Raw genomic sequence first — 15,942 nt, 5'->3', positions numbered from 1 at the left:
TACGCAGATTTCATCCTCCTGACTGAAATGTATTTGAGAAGAAACACCATGCCCCAAAGCTGTGCATCACAAACAGTGGCTAAAGAAGCTTTAGAAACCCTCTCGTGACACCGAAACATGTCTTTAATTTTGACTTAGTGAGGCAGTTTCTTGATCTGAAATAGCCTGATTTTCTGCCTTGCCTGTATAATTCTCAGCCTGTCTGGAAAGGTGACAATTAATTTCATTTACTCTGTGGGTTCATGTACAGGAGCGGGCGCAGATGAATCCAGGCCTCAGTTTGTCCAACGTACATACTAAAGAGCTGTTAAGTGGCAATATCTCACTCCGGGCTAGAATTGCCTCTGTGGTGGAGCAGTGAAAAATCACTGTGTCCAAAGAGACTGTGTGTGAGACCAGTTCCTCTGGGACACCCAGCTCAGCTTCAGACTGTAGATTTATGAAATGAGATGCATTAGACATTACTGCCAGTGTCTTGTAAATCTTACGAAACATATTTGAGTCAGAAAACGTTTCTCTTCCATAAAACTTGTCAAGAGAATTGCATCTTGTCTAAACTTTAGCATTGCCTAAGGATAGAAGCACTTCATATTTATAGTTCTGCCTTCTCTCTCTGTTTCTCACACACATTCCTGTAGTAGAAACGGATATACAATGGTTTGAAGTTTTTTCAGATTTTTTGTTTTAACTGGTGAGTACAGAAAAGTGTACTTGGATCTGAAAACATGTTGAGAAAAATGTAATGCTTTATTCCAAAATCAAAGGGCCTGGGATAACAGATGAGAAGTGTGCACGTTTTTCCCACTAGATTTTACAGGAGGTATTTCACTTTTTTCTTTTTTTTTATTTTGTCTGTACCACAAGTCACTCATATGCTTAAATTGTGATTTTTCATTGAAGTATTTTCTCTCTAAAAACATTGCAAGCTGTAGTGGTGTAACTTTTTTGCTGTTTTGATCATGTAAAGATGATGCAGCAGTAATTGCAAGTTCTTGTGCTGGAGAGCTATGAATTTTTCAAATCCGTGCATTAAGATCTTCTTGAAACAAGCACTTGCTTAACTGTAGTTTTTTTCTCTAATTTTGTTGCAAAACACAAAACTGATTTAAAATGGGCTTTTTGAAACAATAGTATGCTTTTTGGTGAATAATGCTAAAAAATTCTGTGGTGTAGACCACCTGACCATGTGGGAGTTTTGCTAATGACCCAGAGTCATTTATACACAATGGACATATCCAGTGACCTTGATTTGTCTTTCTTAAGTATACTGCAGTACTGCATGTATTTCATAAGCACTCTGCTTAGACAGCTGACTTAGTGAAATTGCTGTGGAAAGGGCTGATTTTAATCAAGAATGACACAAAACACTAGGAAAAATGAGGGGCTTAAAATAGAAAGTAGTATTATCAAGAAAGCGGATGATTCAGAAAACTTACAATGAGATGAGAAGCTGCCTATTTCTAGATCACTAGTTCAAATAAAAATCCTCTCTGGTAACTTGAAAATCTTGTTGCTATCCAATATCTGTTCGATAACCTAAATTGATGGATCACTTTGATATCTGCTACCCTATGTACACACCCATAAGGATGCATCCGTAATTCTACATCAATCCTTCACAGAACAGGGAAGCACCAAATAGTCCAGGATGCTGAACTACTTCTTGTTCCTTTCATTTGTACTTCCAGAAGGGCCTTAATGAATTTGTACTTACTCTCTGTGTATTTATTGTTCTAAAATTGACTGAATGATTCAGTGGTTGCGTGTATGCAATTGGAAGGCTTGGGGTATTTTTTTTTAGCAATGTTAACAGAATTTCACAGTATTACAGTTTTTTTCAGAAATGTCCTTCCAGACTTTTACATTTCCTCCCTTTCCTCTTTAAAAGACTTACTCAAAAATTAGCTTACAGAGAAAACAGATTTAATGAAGTTCATAATATAAAAATTCCAAAAGCATTTCAGTAAATCAAAAGTTGATTCAAAGTTTTTAAAAATTGTAGTGCGTTGATGTGTCATTATGAGAATTCAGCTGATGAATTCTAAAACTGCATCTGGGATAAAGTTTTTCGTGTCAAGCTCATTGAAGTCCAATACAAAAATTTGCAAGCCAATTCTTCATGAATTTCTCTTACTTTGTGATACAAAAAATGGACTACCACAAAGAAAATGGAGTTTCTCTCTTCAAGGCATCCAATAAAGCTCTGCATCTCACTGTTGGTTAGTCTGCAGTAGTAAATGTTGGAATTAACAAAATTATTTCTTTGAAGCTGAAGATGATAATAACAACATGGTATGGTGTGTTCACAGGATCTGAAGCCTTTTCTTCTCTTTCATCCCTAAGCATATTTGGGAACATTATAGCATTATATTCCTAGAACTACATTTTTAAAAGTCTCCGTGGAATGTTATCTGGCAGCCATTTAAGAATCCATTCTAACTTTTGGGTTAGAAGAAAGCAAAATGTTTCAAGTGGAAAATAGTAAAGTCAGTAGATTTCAGTAGAAATCTTTTAAAGAGAAGACTACATTTTATTCAAGATGCAGAATACCTCTGGTATTCAGAGCAGGCTAAAATTAATTCAAGGCAATTGAGGCTTCTCAATAATTGTCAGATCCAAGTTTGTGTGCCTCAAGGTCAACTTGGCCAACACATCTGCTTTCACACCTGTGTTCTTCTGGAAAGTAAAATGGGCATTTGACATACAGAGGGTGTCCAGCAGGCAAATGTTCCCCATTTTTCGTATAGCTGTTGCATCAGCCAGGACTTCAGAGAGAGGGCAGTTTCTGCTGTCTCACAAATAATCCTGAGCTACCACCATTTTTTCCTGCCAGTCTTTCATTCTGATTTCACACTGGAAAAGCAACATGAGCTATTTAGATAAAAACTGGTTGGGAAACATGATTCTGTTCCTGACTTTTCCTTTCACTTTGTGTTTGACATTGTGTTCACCTCCTCATATTCCTGTTTTCCTACTTGATATGTTATTTGGTAAAGGGCTTTGAATTCAACACAAACAGCTAGATGGTAGCAGTCCTCACCACTATTCTTAACCTCATAAGATGCAGAAAATAATCAATCACACCTGTAACAAAAGAAATACGATGTTAGCACCAATTCTGATTGATCTTCAGCACCTGGTTGGATAAGGAGCTGGGGCAGGAGAAGGGATATCATCATGGCCACCCCCCAGTATGTAACTGTACCATTAGCAAACAAACCTCTCAGGTTTTGGCTACTTCCTTGGTTACTCTCACCTGGTCCCAAAGTCCCTTTTCTCCAAGCCCAGTTTCACATGCTCGCTCCCCTGCGCGTCAGAAAGTTGTGCCCTTGCCATCCCCTCAAGTCACTCAACATCATCTTGTCCAACTAGTGCAAGCCATATTTTCCCTCTGCCTTTCTACAGTTATCCTCTACAGTCTGTACTTCCTCCCACCTTTCACATTCCTTGCTGCCTGCACACCAGTGGAGAGGTTACACAGACGCCAGGCTGGAGAAATGCTTACCACTGAGTAGCTGGTGCTTACCGCTCTGAGTAACTGGTCACTTAGTATTTGCCACAGATCTTTAGAACTGTCCTACCTCTCCCTAATAAGTGTTGTATCCTAAATCTAATAAGGACTCCGTTTAAACCCATTAGATGTCTTGCTGGTCTTGAAGATCTTTCTGTTCTCATTTCTTCTCAAAAAGGGATGAAAGACCACTACTTTCCTATACACAGTGAGAGAAGCAACTCTGGCTTTCATTGAGCTGTTTCCTTTAGTTTATTTATTCTTTTTTCTTTCCCAACAGCTCTGGTTTACACACAAGTGACAGTGTTACAAAAACAGGACCTGGGGGCCTTCCAGACATGAGACAAGTGCCAACTGTTGTGATCGAATGCGATGACAATAAAGAAAATGTGCCTCATGAAACTGACTATGAAGATTCTTCCTGCCTCTATCCAAGGCAGGAAGAGGAAGAAGAGGAAGATGAAGAGGAGGATAACTCCTTATTTACAAGTAAGACTCATTCCATTTTTCCTTTCTCACTTATTTTACTCTGAACTCACAATACACAAAGGAAACACAAGGCCTGTGTATTTTCTTTCTTGGCTGTGGCTTTCGTAACTCTCAGAGCTTGACTACATGGGGATGCCAATTCAAAATAACAAGTAGTATGAATTTTTAGTGATTCCCCTGATGTACATGAATTGCTGTCTGGGTAGTGCTCAGGCCAAATTCAGATGACAGGTTTAGGCTTACATTAGTTCAATTACAAATTGGCATTTGGATTCACTTTCCCAAGTGCCCGTGGTGAAGAGAAGCCCTGCCTTTGGCTTAAGTCGAGATCATCTCAATAGGTACTTCAGAAGGATGAAATAAGTGCCACATGTAGAGAATCAGAGTTTTTATATGTAGTCAGTATTAAATCACTTCAGAATCATAAATGTGCACATGCTTTGAAAGGGGTCACAATCAGAGGATTTGGCTCAGATAAGAAGAGGTTAATTGGTAGCCATATCACAATTACAGACTTGGAAAAGACCTGTGGCCTTCCTGACCGCTGTAAGGAAACTCAGCTCCTGCCTGAGTATGGCATGGTGGGACTCTCCCATGAAGACAAGATACAGTACTTTATGTATGACAGCTGCTTGTCATCCCAGAGACTGAAGTTCCAGGCCCTTGCATTTCTTTTCTTCTGAAAACTGGAAGCAGTATAATCAAACGTCCCTTTTAAAACACACAGAAAGAAGATTCTAAAACAGGCATATTTCATCTCCTCAGAACACCACCTTACCCTGCAAGTGAAATTAAGCAGTGTTTGCTCCTAAACTAGAAACAGAGCAGAACTGTGCTATCTCACACTCTCCTGACAAAGGCCAAAATTCCCATGTGTTTGTGTCTCTCTGTTTGTGTCTGTCTTGCTTGCTCAAACTGCTTTGGACACAAGCCTGAAAAAGCAAATATGAGCCATAAAAGGCCACTGGTTTTTACAGTGTCTTTGCCACTGTCACTGCCTGAGAAGCAGTCAGTTAATGTACATAGAGATTTGTGCTGTTTCTGATTGGCTTTTGACTCCTTCTAGTGCTGGCTTGGATGTCTTGATATGACAGTGCAAGAGAGATTCAAATAGCCCTCTCTTTTCACTCAGAATCTGCTGCCTGCCCAGATTCTGAGGTTGAATTTTTCATTCCATTATGTGGAAATACTGTGCTACAGAAAGCTACAGATGCTACTAGCAATTCTAAAACAAGCCCTTCTTATCCACTCCCCTCTGTGGAGCAATATATTAACTTCTATCTCCTGTATACCTACCAATTTCAGCTTTTCCTTATTATGATATGAATTGAGGTTAATGGAGCACATGAAGTTAATGACACCCCTTTTCCCATAGTCCATACCAGTGTAAAGGAGAGCCTCATATCCTCCCTTGGCTAGTGCTTCTTTGCCAGCTGCATGTTGTAATGAAATGATGACACCTCCTTTGGCAGAGCGTCTCCTCTCTCCCACAGGCCCCCTGGCAAGGAAACTCTGCAGGAAGGACTCTTTAGCAATCAAACTAAGCAACAGGCCTTCCAAGCGAGAGCTGGAGGAAAAGAACATCCTCCCCATGCAGACTGATGAAGAGAGGCTTGAACTTAGGCAGCAGATCGGGACAAAGCTGACAAGGTAAGAGACAAACGTTTTTTTAACTCTTGCTTTTGGAAATATGTGGTGGGATATAGCTTTTTCCTTAGACTTTAAACATTTGAGATCTGTTTCATTACAATGTTCAAGAGGAAAAGCCATGGAGAGGAAAAAAATGGGCCTAGACATTATTTCTGCTCCAATAAAGCTTCCCATACAACTCCTGATTTCATTTTCCTGGCAGATGCTATGGGAACTTTGGTTGTATTAAGTATCATCATGAGCTACATGAATTTGGTTCTTTTTGGCACCTCACTGGAAAATGTTCAGCTTTGATACCATTTTGGACTGTAGCTGCAGGTGCTATTTTATAAGCTATTAGTTTGGCCAAAGGTCAGAAGTATAACTTTCTCTTCTGACTGCATCTCCTGTGAATAGCTGAGGCTTTCCCTGGTACAAAATAGGTTAAGTCCTTTAGTACTTGCCTCTATTGGGTCAGGTTGGACAGATTTACCCTGTCTAGACACTTTCTTCTTCATAACAGTGTTACTCACCAACTGTTCTGGTGTTCTGTGTTGCATGGGGTATAAAGGGGTGGCCATTAAATGTGGAGGATTTCTGACAAGAATTAGTAAACTGAGGTCAGCTAGAACTGTCTTAAGAACCTTCTATGCACATGTCAGGATTTCTGTAATCAATTTAATCCTCTTATGGTGTCATCTTGGTGGTATGCAGAGCTGGTGAATGCTGTTAGTTGCTCTCCAGTAAGAAAACCACGAGGAGATGAGCAGCCAGTTGTTGGGAATTTTCTTGCAGGTTTTAATTTTTTTATTTTGGGGGTGGGCGGATAAGGGGGAAACACTGCTACCATGTTGTGGAGACAGGAAGAATAGGAGCTCCTGGTAAACACCACTTTCAGCATTTTATTTACTTTTCTTGCATGACCTTGTTTATCACCTCTGGAATAAACTAACCACACCTTTCCAACATGTCTTTGAAAGTTTTTGTGTTGGATCGTGCTTAGCCTACTCCAAGACCTGTCTAATTCTTCAGTATTCTTGTTGAGGGGCTTCAGCAAATATGCCCAAAATATGTAAGATGGTGCTGCACTGTTGCTGATACTGTGATTTTTCAGTTCAGTCTTTATTTGGCTTTATTCCAGCCTTGTTAGACTATGCCTGCAATGGAGCACTGGGTCCCAAAGAACAGGAAGGTCCCAGTGCTTATATGATTAAGTTTGAACCATTTTGAAGCATGTGAGGAATTTAATTTTTTTTCTCTTAGTCTGTCTCATTGCTTGACCTTGCAATGACATTGAACAACATTTCCACTGTGTTGCCTATTTGCCTAAATTACTTAGGTCTTTCTGAAATTTTCCAGCTTTGGCTGATCAAGAAAAGTAGTGTCATTTACAAACATTGATTCTGCACAGCTCACTGTGCACCAAGTCTTTTTCATTATAAGTGTTTTATTTTTCACCTCTCCAAATCCTGCTTTTTTCCTTGCTAAACAATATTTTTTCAGCATTTGTCTTTTTAACACGGGAAACTATTTTTGGCAATACCCAAAACCCTTCCTGTCTAAGCCCCATTTTCTCATAATGTTGTTTTTTGTTTCCCCAATTGTATCTATGCTAATTTGTGTTAACAGTTTGAGCTATAATGTTTGATTTTGTCTTCTAATATAGCTAGGACTTAGGGGCAATCATGAATAGTTCAAATAATTAAAACTATGTATATATGAGTTCAAAATATAGCTGAGCTGAATGAAATTGCTGTTTCATTCCCACGTCCCATCACTGAAATGGGTAGAATTTCACAAGCCTTAACTGGAGTAGTATAGTTGCCAGTCTCACCTTTTAATTACTAGTATTTGCAACTTAGTATCTCATCCTTTTAAGAAGGTGAAAACAATCAAGAAATATGAGGAGAAAACAGTTTTGCTCATATCTAATATGCAGGAAGCCACAGGCATTTCAGCAGCAAAAAGGAAAGGTGCCTGTCTTACCAGTGCTTTATATCTAAATATGATGTATCCATGTGCACAGAATGATGAATATTAGGTTGAAATAGAGAGAATATTTCAGTTTGGACAGTATTTCCTTACTGTCCTGACTTTATTACTGAATCCATCCTTTGCTGTTGCTTGGTAATTGTCACACAGTGATGCAAATGCCAAGCAAAATTAAAGTAGTGAAGCATTTATAGTCCTTAGAGAAGATGCTAGATGCAGACTGTAATTGCAGCTGGCAATTTTGGATTTCAGAGGGATTTGTACTGCTCCACCAATGGTTCCCTATGGTTTAAAATATCCAGCCAATCAAATCACATATGCTACTTACAGAAGTAAAAAATGCAGAATAAAAACTTCAGAATATAGTTATTGTCTGTAATGGATCAATTAATTTTCAGCAAGAGGCTGATTAGGATACTTCAGTATTTATGCATAATCCTCACAGTATTTAGTTTGGAAGAGCTCATTGGCTGCCACATTTGGCAGATCAGAATTTAGTACTATAAAGAGAATGTATTTTTCAAAGATGCCTCTATCCAGGCATATTGAGATTGGCCATTGACATATTGTGTGGGACTAAAATCATCCCAGGTGCAGTTCCTCCAGCCTCATTAGAGTTGCACCAGGAATCAATTTGGCTCGGAAAGGTCTGTTCAGATCCTGTTTAAATGCAGCTTGGAACCTCTGAACCTCCTGTTATTCCCAGAAAATTGTTATGACTTTAGTGTTACATCAGCCAACTGGAAGAGAGACTCCAGAGCAGAATTCAGTTTCCTATGCTGGGAGAATAGTGCCTTGACCTACACCAGGCCTGTTGTAAGGGGGAGGCTGCAGGGACTGGATCTTATAGCAGGGCCTGGCTTACTACACACTTCAATGTTGCTCAACCATGAGACAAATTCTTTGTGCCTGTCATAGAAATTCTTCACGTGAATGTTGTGCTTTGCTGGTCTGTGTCCTGTATTGTGGCTTAGCACATGCCGATCCGAGCAAAAATGGAGCTTCTTGCCCAAGGTGGCAAAATATGTCCCAGCAAAGGCAGGAGATTCCACATCATATTCCAGCCACATGAATAGGCCACTGCACCATAAGCCATTTCTCAGGTGTCCTTACGTAGCAGTTATGGCAATTGATTACAGCAATTAATTAAAGACCTCCTCTTCTAACCAAACCAGAATGGATTACTCCAAAATATGACATCTACTATGAAGTAAGGAGCAAAAGTGTGTTAAGATGCAGAACTTTCAGCTCAAAACTACATGTGACATGGGGATAGGAAATGGATGCTGGAGGCCGTGTTCTTGGCTGCTAAAAGCCTTTACAACTCCATTAACTTCTACTCTGAAATGCAAACCTTCTGTGCTAAGTAAATCTTTAAGTTGGTATGGTGTTCCTTTATTTTTTTTTCCCCTGTTCAGCTTCTCCCAAACTCCTCCTCCATTTTATCCCTCTGGTGCCTACACAGCTTCACAGCTGCTCAAGAAGTGTGCATGCGTGACTGTAAGACAGAAAAGAGAAAGCAGGACTCTGAAAGTTAACAGGGAGCGGGAGGGAAAAGACAGACTTCTCACTTCTGCCTGTCTCACTGGCTGTGTTGGACCTGCTGGGAAGCACAGGTTCCCTGGTTATTCAGGCTAGAGAAGCAGCCAAGAAGACTTGGATTTAGCTTTCAGTAACTGTCAGGGTGAGAGGAATGGGGCATATCCAGGCTATGACAGTGAAACTTGGAGGTTTTCCTGGGGCAATGATAAAGGCCTGTCAGGAAGCCCTGGTGAGAAGGAGGGCCAGCACTGATGGGTGATGGACAGCAGAGCTGCATGTCTCCCAGAGACTGCAGGAATGTCCCCTGGTACTGAGACAGGTGCTTCAGTGCCAGTCCTTGCATTTCTGTTTCACCAAGGAATCCTAATGGTGGTCATAAGAGACCATGCAGACTTTCTCAATAAACATATTTAGTAACACAAGAGCCCTTTACAGAAACACCAGATTTTGCTGAGGACTTTGTGCTCCCTTGGAATGGGAAGACCTGGTTTCTTTGTGTGTCTTTCACAAAGTCTCCCCCATACCCTGAGACAAGGTGTTTTTTTTAGACTGACCGATCTGCCACACATCCTGCAAGGGAGGCTTTCTAAAGTACTCAAGTATTTTTGAGTCTCTTAACCCACCGACTCTGGTGAAGGTGCTCATTAGCAATTAGATATGGGAGTATTAAAGCTGAGATTTTGGTCTGCTGCTTTTCAAGAACATGGTGTATTTATTTGTTTTCCCTGATTGTTTCCATCCTGGCTTCTCCCACCAGCTGGAATTGGATGATCTAATAACATGATAAGTCTGGTAATCCAGTGTGCTGTCATCATGTTGTTAATAATCAATGTCAAGGGAACTTCTTGATATTCACAGTATTCTTACTGGTCAGCATAATGTCGGTCTCATCAGCACACTCCTACCACTGTCTGCAGGTCAGCAGGCAGAGGAGACACATAAAGGCTGTCCGCTGGCAGTAGAGCTTGTCAAGGTACTGCTACCCTTCCCTGGAAGGTGCCACAGGCAAGCCAGTAAGATTTTGCAATCCAACAAGAGTTTGTGCTGTGCTGCTGCCAAAAGCTGTTAGTTGTAGGGGTCATATTTATCATGCCCAGTGTGAAAGCAAAGAGAGATGAGGTGGGGGAGCAGCCTTCTGCACATTAGCTAACTAGTAAAATGAGAAACAAAAAAGAAAGTAACAGACTACCTATTGCCTCTTTCATGACTTTGAGGGATGCTCTTTCGATTGCTCTGCTGAATCCTCTGTGTGTCACTATATATGTTCTGCTGGCTTTAAAGCAGTGAATTAGAGGCAAGTTCCTCTGCCAGATATACAGCAGTGCTCTGCATTGTTTTTTTGTATAGCCCAAGATTTATTCGCTACAGTACCTTACGAGGTACTATCCTTACACCAGCAAGCAGAAAATCGTGATCTGAAGCAATATAAATAGTATATTGCAAGGATCATGAGGCAATAGATCACAGAGACACTGTCTGTGTGCATATGGCTGTAAATAAGTACACTTGAGATCTGGACATGCACACCTGCTGGCTGTGTTTTTATAGTCCCACTGATGTTTTTGAAATAGTACTGAGATGTCTGTGACTGAGAAATGTAGCATGAGAAGTCATAAAAATTTATGGAATGGCAGGTTTGACAGATGATGGTCACCTGCTACCTTGTTGAGAGCGGTAATCTATGCATTCCCTGATCAATACTACATCTTCTTCAGCTGTGCTGAAAAATGCTGCTTGGAAATCCTGTGATGGAATTAACTTGGTGAATTCCCACAAGTATAAAAAATTGTCATTGATTTTTAAAATGTCATGAGGCTGTTGCGAGGTTTTTGGACTTGTTCATATCAGATACTAGAAAGAAGAGTAGAAAAATTGGACAGTTTGGGAAGAGGATTGGACTGTCAGCATCACCATGAAGGTGATGATATTACCAGTACTGAGGAAGGGTCAGTCTGCAAGGCTTGCACAGTCATTGAAAACACAGCAGTTCCTTCAGAGGTCTGAGGGGACTGAATAGTTCAAAGCAATCATTCACCAAAATTTAAGCTGTGAAGAGATTCAGCTGTTTGAAATGGTCAATTCTTTAAACAGTGTTGCAGTACTACTAGGGAAGGGTTTATTCAGCCAGAGGATGGCAGCATGATGGCCCCCATTGAGCATGGCTGAATCTCCTTGTGGCTGCTCCCCATCCAGTGCTGTGGAGGGCATTTTGTGCCCTCCCCATCTCCGAGTCATTTAGGGATAAAAAGAATGGGCAGACAGCAGGATTAGGCTTTATTCACAGACCTCATTTTGTTAGGTAACGTGAAATAATTTCTTCCTAATTACTTTTGATGTCTGCAATTCTCACACTTATTGTTAGCTTCCACTAATGAGAGAAAAGCAAGTGCCTAAAGCAAGAGCTCATCCCTGATGGCAGCACGCACGCGCAGATGTGTGTGAAGCTTGCCTCTTTGCATGCAGGGTGCTGGGGATAAATCACACGGAAAATGGGATTGTGGTAAACAAGCTCATCTAAGTCCTGGATTAGAGGGGACAATGCGACAGCACTAGATACATGAATGGGGGTAACGGAGAAAAACTGCAAAGGGCTGAGCCTGGGTTTTAGCTGCAATGGTACCTAGGGAGAGCGGCATTTTTTCCCTTTTAGTTAAGCTTCGTGAGGAAGCTGTTCATTTGGAAAACCCCAAGGGAGCTATTGAAATTGCCCTTAGCATCAGGAGGAAGGCAGGAAAAGCAGGTGATTATTTATGGGTGACAAACTGAAACTGAGCTATCATTACACATCTGGGTTGGAATAAATACTCTGAGCAGGGAATAAAACCACTGGGAATAAATACTCTGAGCAGAACTGGTCTAGGTTCTGTGCATGGGTACAGATAGCAGATGGGCGTTCAAGGCCCTTGTCAGCCCTCTTTCCTGTTCTCAATGTCCTAGTAAGCTCTGCTCTGCTGAAAGGAAAGGTGGCTTTGTAGTTAAAATACTCTGAAAAGTCTGCATCTTCCACCAGCTTTCCAACCTTAGGCAAGCCACTGAAAGAGACCACACAGAAATATTTGTTTGTTTGTTTCTTTCAGGTGTGTTGGGGTCTCAAAAAGTACATACATGCCTATGAACTTTGTAACATTCCATCAGTTGACGAACTCTCATTGATAGCAATGTTTGTGTGCTATCAAAAAAACCACCCCAATACCAAGATCTCTTTAGGCATCTAACTCTGTGTTTCAGTAGGACAGGGATCCTCATTTCTGTGCATGGTTTGCACTTACCTCTTTTTATGAGGAATTTCCATGGCTAACATCATTCTTCACAGAAAATAGCATGTCTAACATCATGATGGTATTACTATTGTTTTGATAGTTGATGCTTGTTTTGCATTTCATAGCTAACAGCATGAGTTTGCTTTGTCTGAGTAATTTGCTATGGCAAAAGTCAGTGGAGCAGTCAAGGGAAAGGGGACATGACAGTGTCATGACAAAACACATCACCTCTACATACTCCCTGGTTTGGGGGATGAACAGTGTCCTTAACCTTTGCAGCTCCACCTTGGGATGGGATGAAACCCTGCCCCCCATCAATTTTGCTCAGCTAGGGCCAACAGATGTTTTGTTATTTATGGAAGCAAAGCCTTGCAGAGTAGATATAGTCTGTCCTTGGGCAGATGCATCTCTCCATGTTAGAAGATGGAGCTCCAAACATGCAGAGTCATTTTATTTATGCTACTATAAAGAAGGAGAAATGTTGTCCTGAGGAGAGGGATGATTTTAATGGTAAGCAACAGGCAGCAGGGAGCGGCATTTGAGGGCAAGGTCTCCCCAGAGGCACCTGTGTGACCACTGATGAAATGGAAAGTGTTTATGTCATGTCAGAAGTTCATTTCAATCAGAAATGTCACCAGCCCAGAAAGGAATTTGTTATTCCTGGGGTCTGTCGCTGTTCCTGTTTATATTCTCATGGAAGCAGTGCAAGTCACACCACCCTGTCATTGCAACATCTGTTTCTCCCATCCTTTCTCTGCAGAAGTCAAGACAAAATGCATTATGGGGTTACAATTTCCCCTTCATGCTTCCCAAGCTCTTCAGCCCCCTGACACAGTCTGTATTTGAGGTCTAACTCAGGCTGTCAACACAGCTGAGACAGATATATTAAATCTACCTTTATTTCCTTTGCAATTTCGGTGGGGTGTGGTATTGTTCGTTTTCTGCCCCAAATTGATTGCAGTTTTGCTTTTAGTTGTCAAACTACTGTCAGCTTTTATATAAGAGGAAACATTTCTCTGCTGGGCAAAATAATTCATGGTGATATAAATAAAGCTTGTGGCAGTAATAGAGTAACATATTTTGGTAACAGGAATAGTCTTATTTCTCCATTAAACAAGAGTCCATGCAGTACTCCCTTTTGAGTAAAAGAATGGCATTAATAAACAGGTGAAACAAACACAAGCAAGAAAGAACCTCCTTCAAAATGTTATATTCTGGCTTTAAAAACAAAGGTGGTTTATTTGTTGGGTTTGTCTTTTTCTTTTGCTGGTTAATAGTGGCAAATTTAGGGCAGCTCCATTAAGAACTAGCTCATAGAATTCCACCTCTAAAAAATCTAATCATAAATCTTCATATTTTGTACCTGCTGATTGTAGGTAGTTAATCACAAGCACAACAGTTACTTAGCTTGGATGACCTTGTAATTTCTGTAAAGGAAACAAATCAGGTGGGAGTACAAGTAGATAAAAGAAGCAGACTGGCAGGAATAAATTTCTCTTTATAGTCTGATGATTGTAAAATGGAGAAATTGCTCTTTGAGCAAAATATTTAACCTCTCTCAGAAGTTACAGTTTGCATTTCCCCTCCACTTCAGTGTATTCTGGCCTATTTAGCAACACATGTGCAGGAGATTTAACAGAGGCAGTCCTTGTAAAGCGGTCAAACATGTATTTAAGAGCTGATCCGAGTCAGGAGTAAAAAAACTGTGCTTATGTATGTGGTCATATATGTTCACTGTGGCTGCTACTGTGAGTACAAGCAGGACTGCTAAAGGAGTAAGTCTGACTTGTGTGCGTGGTCATCCATCTATATTCCAGAAACTCTGGAGTTTCACATGCAGGCTATTGTATGTGAGTAAACAGAGATGCCTTTCTGAAGTGGAGTAAATAAGATTGAATGTTTGTGTTTGTTTTGTGTAGGACTAAATGTCTTTTGGACAAATGTATCAAGAAAGTAAATATCCTTACCCTTACACCTGGTACAATTATGTGATGTTGGAATTTTGCATGTTTCCCCTAAGACATGGTGTTAACAAAAGGATCACTTACAGATGAATGGGGTCTTCTTTTTTATGTGTGCGGAAACATTGCAACCAGTCTTTTAGAGGCAGGTTTGGATAAGAATTATGCTCCTCTTTCAGTGCACTGGGATTCACAAGCACTACACAGACCATATGTGGGGATTAAAGTAAGTCCTTAGCTTCAGACCTGACCGTCTGAAATTACCATTTATGTTAATAACTTCAGTGAAGAGGAAGTGTTCTCATGTGTTGTAGACCACATCAGTGTGTCTCTAAGTGTGCAGCCTGTAATATTCATTACTTGCCTTTCTGATAATAAATAACAAACCAGCAAACTACAGGGAAAGCACATTAACACCACGATTTAGTAACCTGGTTCTTCACCGACATCCCTGAATTCAGGAGGCAGCAACACTAGTGGTTAATGAATAATTAAGAAAATAAGCATTCAATATATTGTATTTGCTCTGTGAGCAAGCATCTGTATTGTCAGGCTAGACTATTTATCCTGCAGAATATTGGAGTTTTTCAGCATGCTGGAAAAGTCTTCACTATTTCCTTTATTGCAGTAATCAAGACAGAAATGGTCTTCCTGCCTCCCTGTAATCGGCTGGCTTTGATTTAAAAGCTAGCCTTGCAAGCAGGGACCCTGATCTGAAACATCAGGGGCTGCAGAGGCACCAGCCTGCTTCTTCAGTGGGGAACAGGCATGGCTCCTGGACCAGAGCCCCATCTCTTCTACGTGCTCAGGGATTTCAGTTACCTGGTGGGGTGGCAGATGTCAGCTTGGTTGCACCCAGACCCTTCAGGGGAACATGCAAGAGGTCAGAGATTCGTATCATCATAGAATGGCTTGGGTTGGAAAGGACCTTAAAGACCATCTGGTTTTAACTTCCCTGCTATGGGCAGAGACACCTCCCACTAAGCCAGGGTGCTCAAAGCCCCATCCAACCTGACCTTGAACACTTCCAGGGATGGGGCATCCACCACTTTTCTGGAGAATTTGTTTCAGTGCCTCACCATCCCCACAGCAAAGAATTTCTTCCTAATACCTAATCTAAACTCTCCCTCTGTCAGTTTAAAGCCATTCCCCATTGTCCTGTTGCTACATGCCCTTGTGAAAAGATTCTCTCCATCTCTCTTGTGGGCCCCCTTAAGGTACTGGAAGGCTGCTATATATAAAGTGTGAGTAAACTCTCTCCTTGGGAGCCCCTCAAAGAAGGTACAGGGAAAGATTCCTGGTCATCTGCTGTGTTGGTATTTTCATAGACCTGTCAGCTGGCCCACCTTCAGCTAAACATGCAAGCAGCATGGGAAACAAACTCCTTCAGCCTCTGGGTGCACTGCGAAGTTGGAGCACCCAAACTCTGCTCCAATTCTGGCTTTCCAAGAGCACTCTGCGCCCCCATACAAGGACTTCCCTGCCCCAGGTAAGCTTTAATATTCAAGGTTCAGCTATTAAAGAAAGAGGGCAGGCAGCCCCTCTGACAGCAACTGAT

At 41.0% G+C, this 15,942-nt stretch overlaps 1 protein-coding gene across 1 annotated transcript in view; it reads left to right on the top strand.

Moving 5' to 3' along the window:
* Positions 1-15,942, top strand: part of PHACTR1 (phosphatase and actin regulator 1) — a 308,164-nt gene that overhangs the window by 254,335 nt on the left and 37,887 nt on the right. Inside the window, 2 exon segments of the mRNA XM_039549910.1 lie at positions 3,792-4,000; positions 5,494-5,650. Of these exon segments, the coding sequence (XP_039405844.1) occupies positions 3,792-4,000; positions 5,494-5,650 (366 nt within the window).

Source organism: Corvus cornix, chromosome 2 (genome assembly GCF_000738735.6).
Source record: "Corvus cornix cornix isolate S_Up_H32 chromosome 2, ASM73873v5, whole genome shotgun sequence".
Taxonomy (NCBI): Eukaryota; Metazoa; Chordata; class Aves; order Passeriformes; family Corvidae; genus Corvus; species Corvus cornix.
This window is presented reverse-complemented; position numbering and strand designations above follow the sequence as displayed.